Source organism: Panthera onca, chromosome B1 (genome assembly GCF_046562875.1).
Source record: "Panthera onca isolate mPanOnc1 chromosome B1, mPanOnc1 haplotype 2, whole genome shotgun sequence".
NCBI lineage: Eukaryota > Metazoa > Chordata > Mammalia > Carnivora > Felidae > Panthera > Panthera onca.
In genome coordinates this window covers 154748972-154762643 of record NC_138342.1, presented here as the reverse complement: position 1 = coordinate 154762643, position 13672 = coordinate 154748972, and the positions used below count along the sequence as shown (strand labels likewise).

The following is a 13672-nucleotide window of genomic DNA, read 5'->3' as shown; positions in this document are numbered from 1 at the left end:
ATATTACAATAGAAGTTCATTTAAAAAATAGAAAAAACTATGCCCAAATAAGAAATTATAATAGCAGAAATGAAAAACTCATGGATAGGTTGGGAGGTAAAGAGAATTTCTCAGACGAAAGAGCAAACAAAAACAAAGGGATGGAAAAAGAAGACAGAAAAAAAAAAACACCTGAGTTCCTGTCCAAGAGGTTCAACATCTAAGTGTTAAGAATTCCAGAAAGAAAGAACATAAAACACAAGGGAGAACATTTTAAAAACAAAAAAATTTTTTTGCCAAAATTGAAGTTCTTAACTTTTCAGACTTAAAGTTTTTATAAAGCAAACATGCTTTCTAAAAAAAAAAAACAATATTTTAAGCTCTGTAGACCACATTCTGTCGCATCATTCAACCTAGCTATGTAATGCCACAGAAAATATGTAAATGCATGAATGTGGCTGTATGCCAATAGAACTTTACTTATAAAAACTGGCAGGACACATTTGGCCCACAAAACAGGGGCTTGGCCACAGTTGCAACCTCTGTTCTAGATAAGGACCCACTAAGTACTCAGCCCATGAATGAAAACTGTCCCTTAGTAAAACCACATCATCATGATTTTCTTTCTTTCTTTTTTTAATATCATCGTGAGTTTAAGGAACAAAGAGGATATTCTAAGTTTTCACAGAGGAGTAAGAGGGATACATACCACAGATTTAGACTCAGAATAGTACTGGACTTTTCTTTTTTTAAAAAATTTTTTTTTTCAACTTTTTTTATTTATTTTTGGGACAGAGAGAGACAGAGTATGAACGGGGGAGGGGCAGAGAGAGAGAGGGAGACACAGAATCGGAAACAGGCTCCAGGCTCCGAGCCATCAGCCCAGCGCCTGACGCGGGGCTCAGAGCCTGACGCGGGGCTCGAACTCACGGACCGTGAGATCGTGACCTGGCTGAAGTCAGACGCTTAACCGACTGCGCCACCCAGGCGCCCCAGTACTGGACTTTTCAACAGCACTTCTGGAAGCTAGAGAAAATTTATCAAATCCGGATTTCTACCCATTGGAGGGTGAGGGCACAACAAAGGCATTTTAGATGTGCAGTGTCTCAGAAAGTTTGCCTCCCATGCACTCTTCCTCAGGAAGTTAGTAGGGAATGTGCCTGGCAAAATGAAGGCATGAACAAGAAAAAGACCCAGAAAACAGAGGTTGCAACAGAAGAAAGAGGTGAGGATCTCTTCAGGATAATGGTGAAGAAAATCCTACATGGAGAGCCATGCTGCAGGCCCAAGAGCAGCTGAGATCAGACGGGGGAAAGAGAAGGTTCTGGGAGAGAATTTCCAAGAAGATAAAACTGTTACAACACACTGAGTTTGAACATACTGAGGAGAGACTTGTACAAAGAGACAGGTTGGAGATAAATTAGTAAGAAGTGTATAGGAAACTAAGCAGACAAGATCATTACTAACTCAAGGGAAAACAAAAAGTTGTACAAGAAAAGTAATCCTAACAATGTTATAAGGCCAGGGAGTTGCATTTATACAGTCAGAATAATATAAACACTGAATAGAGGTTTAGCTAACCTAGCACATGGATCACGCTGTCCCAATTCTCCTTACCTTTGTTTCTCCAGCAACAAAATATTAATAATCCTTCTCTTTACCTTCTGCATAAACACACTCATGAAGATTTTATTTCACTTATCTGTCCTACATACACTGGATTGCTTTAGGTTTTACAATATTTATTCAATAAATATTTAGCCCTGACTATGGCCATAGCACTGAAGTCCTATAAGGGCTAGAACAGGCACAACATAAAGGCTTCTGCTCATAAGGAGTTTAAGTCTAAAACATTTTTACAACAGTACAAGGCAATAAAAAGATGTCAAAAGCCATGAGTCATCCCTGCCTGCAGACTTGCCTTCTCTCACTGAAGGGTCTAAAAGATATATTGAAAATGCAAATCCACACACACACACACACACACACACACACACACGCCCACCCACCCACCCACCCTCCCTCCCTCCCCTTTTTCACTTTAATGCTTTCCATTACATTCAGAATAAAATCCAAGGCTCTTAGCATGACTTTATAAGGCCCTTCTTTATCTGGGTCCTGCCTCAGCCTTTGTTCTGTATACTGAGTTATAAACAGCTCTCTTGGTGCCACGTTTCCTCCAGCCTGTAACCTATCATGTTGTCTCCTCTTCATATTTTGTGTGGACAACACTTACTCCTTTAAAATCTAGACAGCTTCTTTTTCTCAGGTCTTGTGACAGTGGTCAAGGCCAGGTACACATCCTATGTGCTCTTTGGGAGAATGGCCTAACTGTGTATCAGAGACAGGGAAGTGGTACAGGAGAGCCCTTTGGATGCAGCTATGGTAGGGGCTGCTGCTACTGCTTCTCTTCTCCTTTCACACCCTTGTTGACTCTCTGCCAACTACTTGGAGGAAGGAGAGGTTTCTCTCAGAGGCACCTGATGGAAGAAACAGGATTTACAGTCTTGTCTGGATATAAATCCCAGCATTACTTCTTCACCTCTGAGCCTCAGTTTCCTCATTTGTGAAACTGGGAGAGCAGCACCTCTAGAAGAATTTAGAGTTGTTCTGTGAGGGGTAAATAGTATAATGTACATGAATGTCTGGCAGAGAACAGATGCTGAATAAAGATGGTCTCTAACCACTCCCTCCCCCAACTCCTCCCCTCCCAAAACACAGCCAACACAGCTCCAGGAACATATGCATTTTCCAACAGTATCAGAGTAAACTTCAGCCCAGGGTGATTTACTTCAATGAGCAGCAATGACTCTGAACTTGAGTGGCCCACGCACTGCTCTATAGGGTCTCAAGAAAGAACCCAAGCTACTCCCCTGCTGTAGCTCCTTTAAATTCCTCAGGATCAGGGAGCTTCATGGTTTGGGCACCCTAGTGCTGACCTTCATAAAAATAAAGACTTCTTACTTTGGGCTGGGTAGGAGAAGAAGGGTTTGTTTCTAAGCTTTAAGCCAGAGCTGGAAGGCTATTATGGGAGTGGCTTGAGAGGGTGGGGCGGATGAAAAATAACACTTGCAGCCTAATCACATCTTTCAACTTAGGTGAATTTGTCTTACACTGCCCTCAGCTTTGCCAAGGCGCTGCAACAGAGTCATCTCTGTTAGAGGTGGAGCAAAAAGTCATACTCAAGGCTAGATTCAACCCGCTTTCCTTACAGTGAACCTTCTTCCCATCCCTTGACAACCAGTACGGCCATTACCCAAAACAACTTTCTGGGCTTTACTTTCTTCCCTTGAGGACCCTTCCCAGCATACTCTCCCCTTCCCATCTGGGACAATGTCCTCTACAAATTAAGCAGATTAAAATATGAAACAGTCTTTCTCAAGACGATGCATTTGGCTAATGTTTCCTTCACTCTCTGTTGGAGAGTAAACAATTATATATTCAACCTCTAGAATAAGCCACCAAATGCTGAGCCCTTGATAAGAGAAAAAGGGAAGACCAAAGATGTGAAATATCTATTACTTTTGTCTTCAACAGTCCAGAACCTACTTCTGGAGAAATTACTAGAGTGTAGAGAATAACAATTTCCTTAAGCAAAACAAAAGACTTGTGAAAAATTCAGGTATATTTCAACTTGGATCTTCTCTCATCTTCCCGTTAGGGCAAATGGCATAGAAATAATAAATTTATGTTCCAGAGAAACTGAGGAAAGCATCTGTTTATAAACAAACATTCATGATGATTTTTAATAACTAGTTTAGGAGAGCACTGTTGGGAAGGAGATAATAGCCTTATTAAATACAACAATAAAAACAATAACATATATGTTTTTATTCCATTATATTGTATTACTCACACCATAGTATCTTTTTGCATTTTTGTATCCTGACTGAGCAGTGCCCAACACAAAAGACACTCACAAAATAAAAATGTCTGTTCACTTGTTGCCCCAGGAAAGGCAGGAACCAGTGAGTCAATTATTGACAAGTTCTGTCCAAAGTGCACCAATAAGTTTGGCTAGAGAGCCCTATGACAGTGTGTGAGGAGGTGAGAACTTCAGGGAAGAACCAACCAGTGAGCCAGAAGAGGAAGGCTATGCAGGTCCCAAGGACTCTGGTCTGGAGTCTGACCTGCTCAGTGTAGGATTTTATGACAGGCAGCTTCTAACATGGTCCTAAGGATCCCTGGCCTTCTGTATTCACTCCCTTGTGTGGTTCCCCTCCCCAGAGGGTGGGCTGGACCTAGTGGTTTGCTTCAAGTGAAGAGAATATGACAAAACTGAAGGGATGTCACTTCTTCTAAGATTAGTTTACTAATGACTGTGACTTCCATCTTGCCCATATTCTCTCTTTTGTCCTCTTGCTCACTATGATGAAACCGCTATGAGACGCTCTGTGGACAGGTCCACACACAAGGGCCTGAAGGAGGCTTCAGTCCATCACCTGTGAGGAACAGAACTGTGCCATCACCCACATGAGTGATTCCTTCCCAGTGGAGCCAGAGAGAGGTGAAGCTCTTGTAGGCGACTCAGAACAGACAACCCAGTGTTATTCATAAATTATAGTTTTCTGGATCACATGTTAGCACGGAACCCATGTTTAAATACCTTAACTAAGTCTGGGCTTTCCTGAGGTCTCCTCAATGACATTTTTACAAGCACTAATTATACAGAACTTCTGTAGAAGGGTATTCTTCATATCCAATTTAACTTCAATTTTTGCTTATTTTGGTTGCAACATTGAGCGATTTACTTAACCTTTTCTTTCCACCATATTTCTAAACTGAGGGTAAAATACTTCCTTCAAAGATTGTTGTGAGGACTACAGCAAATGTGTTTATATATATATATATATATATATATATATATATATATATATTTATATATATATATATATATATATATATATATATATATATGTGTGTGTGTGTGTGTGTGTGTGTGTGTGTGTGTGTATATATAAAATCATATATAGGATAATCAGTGCTTTATGAAATTCAGCTTTTTAATGAAATTCAATCACTTTAGCTCCCCCCTTATACTTAAATTCTTTGGGTATCTTATTCTGGTAACTTTTATTGAGTACACTATTTTTCAGATTTAAAACTAATTATTTGTCATTTTTCTATTGGGAAATATCCAGAGGTTTCCTTTTTCATACAGGTTTGGTGACAAAATTTCCACAATTTTGGTGAATTTCCTATCAGCTGCAGAAGAGATTTAAACTAGGAATTAGTCAAATATACTGGTGGCTTTTTCAAATGACCAAAGTTTCAATAATCCTTTCTACAATGTTAATTTCCAATTCTTTTCTCTCTTTCCTGGTATGCACTGGCTGGTTTGAACCAATCCAGTCACTTCTCAATCATGCCATGTTGCCCTGTTTTTGCCTCTACCCTTCCTTTATCTTAGAATCGCCTCTTCCCTCTTTGAAACTCTACTTAAATCTGCCAAGTCCAGTATAAGTCTGGCCACTTAGTATATAATCTTTGCTTGACAAGCTCCTTGGGTACAGGGATTATGTCTTAAACTTTTGGGGGCATTTTCCTGCAAACTTATCATGATGTCAGGCACTTGGCAGTTAGTCAATAAGTCGTCTGAATTCCATATTTATATTCACAAATTCCTTTCATTGACACCCTTTTCTTACTCCTTTGCGATATTTAGTCACTTGGTCACTACTTCCTTATATTTCCTAACATCTAACCTAACTTTCCCTAAAATTCTGCTTGTGCTTACCTGAGGCTGTAATTATAGAGAGGGATTTATAGAGCCATTCGAAGCTATTAAGATGATTGGCTGATTCAGGAAAAGTTGGATAAAGAAACCCAGTGGGAACTAGTTCTATTTTTTCTGGCTTTCTAATTTATCAAAGTCAAGTTCTCAGAGTCTAAATGTTTAATAAGTACTTTCTAAAAGATTTCATTGTTTTGTTTTTTCTTATCACACTTGAGTACTTAAGAAACTTTCCCCCAGTGTTCTGACATCATGCCAGAGCTCTGCTGTCTCTTCTTCCATCCTACCAGCATCCAACAAGCAGCAAAGACCATGTGTTTGTGTTAAAGAGTAAGACTTTTAAGTCCATAGGGACCACTTAAAAGCTTAGAGATAAAACCCTGGTTGGGTTTTTTCTAAGTGTGTGATGAATGAAGGAATCTGCAAAATGAATGTAAGAGCAGAATACAAAGAATATAAGCAACAGCAACGTCTTTTTCCTCTCATTACAGGAAAGTGTGCTTAATATACATGTGAATGGGGTGGGGTGGAGATGTTTTAGCAGAGTGATGATCTATGTGGAGTTTACTAAAGTGGAGCTTGATAATCAAGCATTTCTCAATATTTCTTTTTAAGTTTATATGAGAGAGAAAAAGCACGTGAGCAGCGGAGGGGGTGGGGGTGGGGGCGAAGGAGTAAGACAGAGAAGAGGGAGACGGACAATCCAAGTAGTCCTGCACTGTCAGTGCAGAGCCCGAGGTGGGGCTTGAACTCCTGAACTGTGAGACCATGACCTGAGCCAAGATCAAGAAGAGTCTGACACTTAACCAACTGAGCTACCCAGGCGCCCTGGGCATTTAATATTAACCTAAAACTATAATTTCTGATTTCTGTTTTAGACCCATTTATCTCTAAAAAGGACAAAGGCAATTGCTTAGGCTACTAAAGCACAATAGAAACAATTCTCCAGAGTACCTAAACTACCTTTGCTTTGATTCGATTCTCATCAAAAAAACCTCTTATCTATAACTTGATCTCTTAAGTGGACTTGCTGACCAGACCAGAGTGTCCTAGATAGATGAACCATTTTAGTTCTGGAGCCAGGCAGATGTCTCAGTATAAAGTAATTAAATGGGATTTTTGTTTGTCAGTCAATATCCTGGGAGTTTAGTTAGCCGGAATCAGTCCCTCAGAGGCTAATCAACTCTGAGTGAAATGAAATGATTAAGTTTCTGGAACTGCAAAGCTCAAGGACAAGCAGTGATGACTTCATCAAAGTACTGCCACTCCATGAACACTGGCTTAAGGAGCCTCTCCCTTGGACATCTTTAAAAGCTGTAACCTAAGTGAACTTAGAGATAATTTAATTCAATTCTCTTGTTTTACAGAAAAGGAGACTGAGTGCCAGCGTCTGGATGACAGTGCTAACTAACAGGAGACAACTGTGGAATCAGAAAAATGGTTTTCCTTCTTTTATACTACCTTACTTTCATCAGGAAAGGTAGCACCTAAAGATAAATTAGGTTGTGGAAGGCACATGTGTGCTGATTACGGAAAAGAGGTTATGTGAGCCAAGGGTATCATTAAAGGGGAAAAGGATGCTGGTGTTTACAGAGCACCTACAATGTGCCTTGCATTGTTTGAAGGACTCTCATGCTACTTATTTAGTCCTCAACACAACCCTGCAAGGCTGCTAATGTTATTCTTGTTTTATAAATGAAGAAACAGAGCCTAGAAGAAATAAATTGCTACAGCTACTGAGAAGCAGATATGAAATTTAAACACCTGTCTATTTGATCTCCAAGCCCATAGCTTTAATTTTTTCCCGACCATATAGTTAGCCCTGATAAATTCCTCTATAAATACCCATGGAGCATCAGAGCTGAGGAACTTCAACCATGTCTTCTTTTATGTTTTTTATAAGGGATGAACCCACATATTTGAGCTCTGACTACTGAAAACTGCCACAACATTTCTGCCAGGAATATATCGGTGCATAATTCCTTAATGCTTGCAAGAAGGTTATGACAATATCCTGTAATGATTTATCCTTAATTATAACCGTAGACTTCTAGGCTAATACAGGAAAATCCTACCTGCTGGTTTAGTTTCTTAAGTGGAATATTCTGTTCTAAATTTTCCTGTTAAAAACCCTAAACCTTGAAGTGGGTATGGGAAAGTCAGAGACTCAAAAATTATCTTGCAGAGGGAGTCTCCTTTTCCTACCCTTCAAAATCTCTTTTTCAAGAAGAGTAAACTGCGGCCATCAAAATGAGGAAGAAAGATGTCTAACTTCTAAATAAATCTCAAGGAGCGGTGTCAACTGAGGCAGGGGAGTCAGACAGCTGCCAAAAAGCAAGAGTAATAGCTTCTTTTGGTATACATCCTAATACTAAATCAAACGCTAACTCAAACTAACTTCAAATGATTTAAGAGAATTTGTCAGATTCCTTTGACCAATGAGTCTGAAAGGTTTTAATTTATTTATTTTTTTAGTTCATGGTCTTATTAAATAACTTAAGCTACCAAAATGCATCAATTCTAGGCACTTAACCAAGAGACCGCCTGTGTGAAGTTTAAGTCAAAAACTGGGGGCCTGAGTCTCAAATCCAACTCAGAGGTGTTTTACTTGGATCATACAGGATTTTATCTTCATGTGTGAGCCAACATTTTAAAAAGATGAAAAAAAAAAATCACATTTAAAACATCCAGAGTTTGGGTTTCTCTTAAAAAAAGAAAAAAAGAAAAAGAAAAGGAAGATTTGGCAGCAATAGACTCACGTTTCCATATGGCCATAATCTGCTGAAGCTGTGCCCCTTTAGAGGGATGTGATCCCTAGTCCACAGTTACAGGTGGCCCACCTTACTCTTGTATTGACCTTTCCCATCCCTGGAGTCATCTGAGTTTGTAAGCCCTACTTAAGACCCCTCTCAACAAGGTGAGTACAGGAATTAAAGGAGGAAGAAAAGGGGGGAATGAAAAAATAGAAGACACAGCCCATATCACTTGGGAAAAATGTCAATGTAGCAGACAGCAAAAAACAGTGTTTCTCACTCAATTTAGTGTGCCACAATACTTTGGGACACTAGATATGAACTGGCTCGTGACAGAAATTTTAAAGTGATGTAAAGCCTTCAGCATAAATGTTATTCAAATGAAGCACTTTTAGTATTCTGGCCCAAGGTTAAATTCTAGGTGAGTATTTCACAAGAACTCTTTTGTCTGATGTCAATTACAAAACAGCTCTTCAAATTCCTCTACCGCTTGTAATATTTATGCGGAGTTTATCCAGGAGAAAAAGAGGACATGGCTTGCTCGGTTTGTTTCTCTAACACTCAGCATATTCCTTCCAATAAGAGTCTTCTCTTTATCAATAACTATGGCTCATCTTGTGCTCAGATGCCAAAACACAATACTTGATCAGGATCAGAAATATGGTTTCAATATATGAAATAATGAAATGAGGTCTTCTCCACTAGTCCAAGTTATTCGGCTTGCTCCTTTACCAAGTTAGCTTTCAACAGTTTCAGATTTTTGCCCACTAGGTGGCGAGATAGCGAATTCAAGGTTTTAATTCAAGGAGCACCCTTCTTTAAAAGGGAGATTTCCTAAGCATCTTAGGAAATAACTTCCAGTCTACCCCTGCAACCTTGCCCTCCCCATCCTCTGCTCCTTCAAGGTCATTTCACCCTTCTCCCTCATAAACGATGGCACTTCTTTTGTAAGTTAGTTATCTCGTTGTATTTTACAAAGAATGGGAGGCAAAGGAAAATTGCCAAGGACTCTGCCCAAGGTCACAGAGGAAAAGGCAAAATAAGGACATGGGACTTCCTAAGACTTGGCCCAGGGTTTGGGAGCCAGGAAACAGTGACCTTTGAACATCACTTCTGGTGTGCCAAAATTATTTGTGGAAGAATACTGTAAGGGGTATAAATTTAAAAGGAGGAAATAAGAGCCAATGTGTACATGTTCCATGGGGAAAGAGAACAAAGTCCTAAAATTTCTAAGGCGGGAAATGCACACAGCTAGGTCTGATGTGCTCCAGTGGGCACACAGGAGAGAGAAAGAAAAGGGGAAGGAGGGATAGCAATGGGCAGGAGGAGAGGCAGCTGAGAATAAGAATGCAAAATGAGAAGGGAAAGGGACCTTGTTTTAGGCAGGTGGGTGTACACACAGAAGAGTCAGACACACGTGTGAGTCTTTCCTACCATGAAGCCATACAGACACCATATCCCTAAATCACAGAAATCGAGACCCAAACAATATCAATAAAACAGAGGAGAAAAATGAGCACAGTTACACATACTTCCTCCTCTCCTCACCTGAGGGGGCTCACATGCACTCAAAAAGTGACATGTGTGCCCTCAAGGCAGCCTGGCATAATGGTTAAAAGCACAAACTCTGGAACCAGGCTAGCCCTACTGCCTGGGTTCTAATTGAAATCCTACCAGTCACTAGTTGGCTGACCTTGAGCAAGTTACTTAACCTATCTGTGACTGTTTTCTCTTCTGCAAAATGATCATGTTACAAAACTAAATAAATTAAGTAAAATGCTGAGACTTTAAGTGAATTAAGAAAAACAAGTGTCTGGCACACAGTGTAAGTTAAATAAAACAACACATACACAGAGGAAACTCATATGCTCAAACTCTGAAACAGTTACAGTATAAAAACAAAGCATATTCTCTTAGCTACACATACATATTTTTGTAGAAGGAATAGTCTACGAATTAAGTCTAAGAATTAAGACATTCTAACGCTTAGATAACTAGAGAGCTCACAAATCACTGACCTAGAGGGAAAGAGAACACAGTGGCAAGGTGGCTGGAAAAGAGTGGACTTGGGCAGGCACACATGGGACACCCACTACTTAAAAAGCCAATGACGAGTTTTTACTCCAGACTCTGGATGCTAGGCCTGGAAGGCTGGGACTACCGTGATGGAGGGTAGGCTCACAGAAACCGTAGTATGTTCAGACTGGCTAGGGTCCTCCGCTACTACTGAAACATGAGCATGGAAGTAGAATCAAGCTGCCTCCTTGCCTCTACTATTATATTTCTACTATGTCACCTCTTACGATCTGGTTTTTGATCCTAGCACTCTAGTGAAACTAACCTCCCTGGGACTTCCATTAACCAAGGGTCTTACCTCCATCTTACATGATGATATTTCTGCAGCATCTGATACCAAATGACAAGGCCAGGTGTGGGGAAATTCCCTTTTACCCTGGGCTGCCGCTCAGCTCTCCTTTGATCTTCCTAAGGATGACTTCACAGCCTCTTTCACAATTCATATCAATTCTTCTCCATTCTGTCTTAGAAATTTCTTCATGCTCCCTGCTACTGCCTCCGTTCAGGCTTTTGTTCTCTCCCCTGGGTTTCTGAAAGAGTCCTACACCTGGTCTTTTGCCTCCATCTCTGCAGCCAACCCATCTTTCGTGCTGCTTCTAGAGTCACTTTCCCCCAAATGTGTGATCACAACATTCTTCTCCTTACAAACCTCCACAGAGGGACTTCCCACTCTCCACAACACAAAACTCAAACTTCACACATCAGATTCTTCATTATCTTGCTCCAATGTACCTCTATAGTTTCATTTCTCACCTCTCTGCTTTCCCACTCTCATCCACCCTGTACTTCTCACTGTTCCCTGAATATACTATATCCTGTCATGCTGTGCTGGGACGCACTTCCTGACCTTTTCTATCAGGAAAGTCCTTTTCTTCCTTCAAGACCCACCTTAACTGCCACCTCCTAAGGATGTCCTCATCAGCTTCCCTACACAAAGAGTTCTTCATTCTCTGAGTGCCTATAGCACTGTGACGAGCACCTCTTACAATACATGCCATCCAAAGCTGTAATTTATCTGTCAATGGTCTGACTTCCCATCAACCCCTGAGCACCTCAAAGACAGCGCCAATTGTTTTACTAATTTTAAAAACCTTTTGGACCCTGTACAGTACCTTGGACATGGTCTCTCACAATATATTGGTTGTATCAAACATAGCCCTTCCATAAGATAGGGAGTTCTAACAGTAAAAGCGTAAAGCATAACACAAGGAACAAATGGTACTGTTTCACAAAGCCTGTGGGTCTACTGTCAAGGGGAACAGACAGGTCTACTGCTCACCGCTGAATATCCTTGTTCTTCCACAAGGAGGCAGACTGAGCCTTGGGCACTCTTTCAATGAAATTCACCAGCTCTTCCATGAGAAGCCTGAGTTTAAAGAAAAAAGTGATGAGCCCTCATAGAAAAATGAGAAAAACACCACATTCGTAACATGGTAGCCAAGACGAGTGGGCTTGTCTGCCTTCCCCCTCCCTAATCATTTTTCTCTCTGTTGCATATAAATTTGGACACCCATTCACATAAACCTGAACAGAAACCCAACCATCTTTTGAATTTCCATGTTAGACATTTCGAACATAAATGATTTAATTCACCTTTAAAACAAGCTTGGCATGTATCTTATCTTTGGACACTGAAATATACAAGCCCATGGTTTAGCTCTCATTCTTAAGATCTCTGCCTTCATGGAACTAAAAATATGAAAGGAGGAAAAGCCAAATGACTGTGAAGTACCTGATTTTGGTGGCAGCAGGGGTGGGGTAGGATTGTTTTTTTTAAATGTTTTTATTTATTTATTTATTTATTTATTTATTTTTTTTTTTATTTTTTTTTTATTTTTTATTTTTTATTTTTTATTTTTTTTAATATATGAAATTTACTGTCAAATTGGTTTCCATACAACACCCAGTGCTCATCCCAAAAGGTGCCCTCCTCAATACCCATCACCCACCCTGCCCTCCCTCCCACCCCCCATCAACCCTCAGTTTGTTCTCAGTTTTTAACAGTCTCTAATGCTTTGGCTCTCTCCCACTCTAACCTCTTTTTTTTTTTTTTTTTTTTTTTTCCTTCCCCTCCCCCATGGGTTTCTGTTATGTTTCTCAGGATCCACATAAGAGTGAAACCATATGGTATCTGTCTTTCTCTGTATGGCTTATTTCACTTAGCATCACACTCTCCAGTTCCATCCATGTTGCTACAAAAGGCCATATTTCATTTTTTCTCATTGCCACGTAGTATTCCATTGTGTATATAAACCAGAATTTCTTTATCCATTCATCAGTTGATGGACATTTAGGCTCTTTCCATAATTTGGCTATTGTTGAGAGTGCCGCTATAAACATTGGGGTACAGGTGCCCCTATGCATCAGTACTCCTGTATCCCTTGGATAAATTCCTAGCAGTGCTATTGCTGGGTCATAGGGTAGGTCTATTTTTAATTTTCTGAGGAACCTCCACACTGCTTTCCAGAGCGGCTGCACCAATTTGCATTCCCACCAACAGTGCAAGAGGGTTCCTGTTTCTCCACATCCTCTCCAGCATCTATAGTCTCCTGATTTCTTCATTTTGGCCACTCTGACTGGCGTGAGGTGGTATCTGAGTGTGGTTTTGATTTGTATTTCCCTGATAAGGAGCGACGTTGAACATCTTTTCATGTGCCTGTTGGCCATCCGGATGTCTTCTTTAGAGAAGTGTCTATTCATGTTTTCTGCCCATTTCTTCACTGGGTTATTTGTTTTTTGGGTGTGGAGTTTGATGAGCTCTTTATAGATTTTGGATACTAGCCCTTTGTCCGATGTGTCATTTGCAAATATCTTTTCCCATTCCGTTGGTTGCCTTTTAGTTTTGTTGGTTGTTTCCTTTGCTGTGCAGAAGCTTTTTATCTTCATAAGGTCCCAGTAATTCACTTTTGCTTTTAATTCCCTTGCCTTTGGGGATGTGCCGAGTAAGAGATTGCTACGGCTGAGGTCAGAGAGGTCTTTTCCTGCTTTCTCCTCTAAGGTTTTGATGGTTTCCTGTCTCACATTCAGGTCCTTTATCCATTTTGAGTTTATTTTTGTGAATGGTGTGAGAAAGTGGTCTAGTTTCAACCTTCTGCATGTTGCTGTCCAGTTCTCCCAGCACCATTTGTTA

General features: G+C 40.3%; 1 protein-coding gene across 3 annotated transcripts in view; it reads right to left on the bottom strand.

The window, feature by feature from the left end:
- Positions 1-13672, bottom strand: part of INTS9 (integrator complex subunit 9) — a 109137-nt gene that overhangs the window by 40084 nt on the left and 55381 nt on the right. For all 3 annotated transcript variants that reach the window (XM_078445577.2, XM_078445578.2, XM_078445579.2), the window contains one exon: positions 11822-11908. In XM_078445577.2, coding sequence (XP_078301703.1) covers positions 11822-11908 — 87 coding nt within the window. The remainder of the gene's footprint in view (positions 1-11821; positions 11909-13672) is intronic.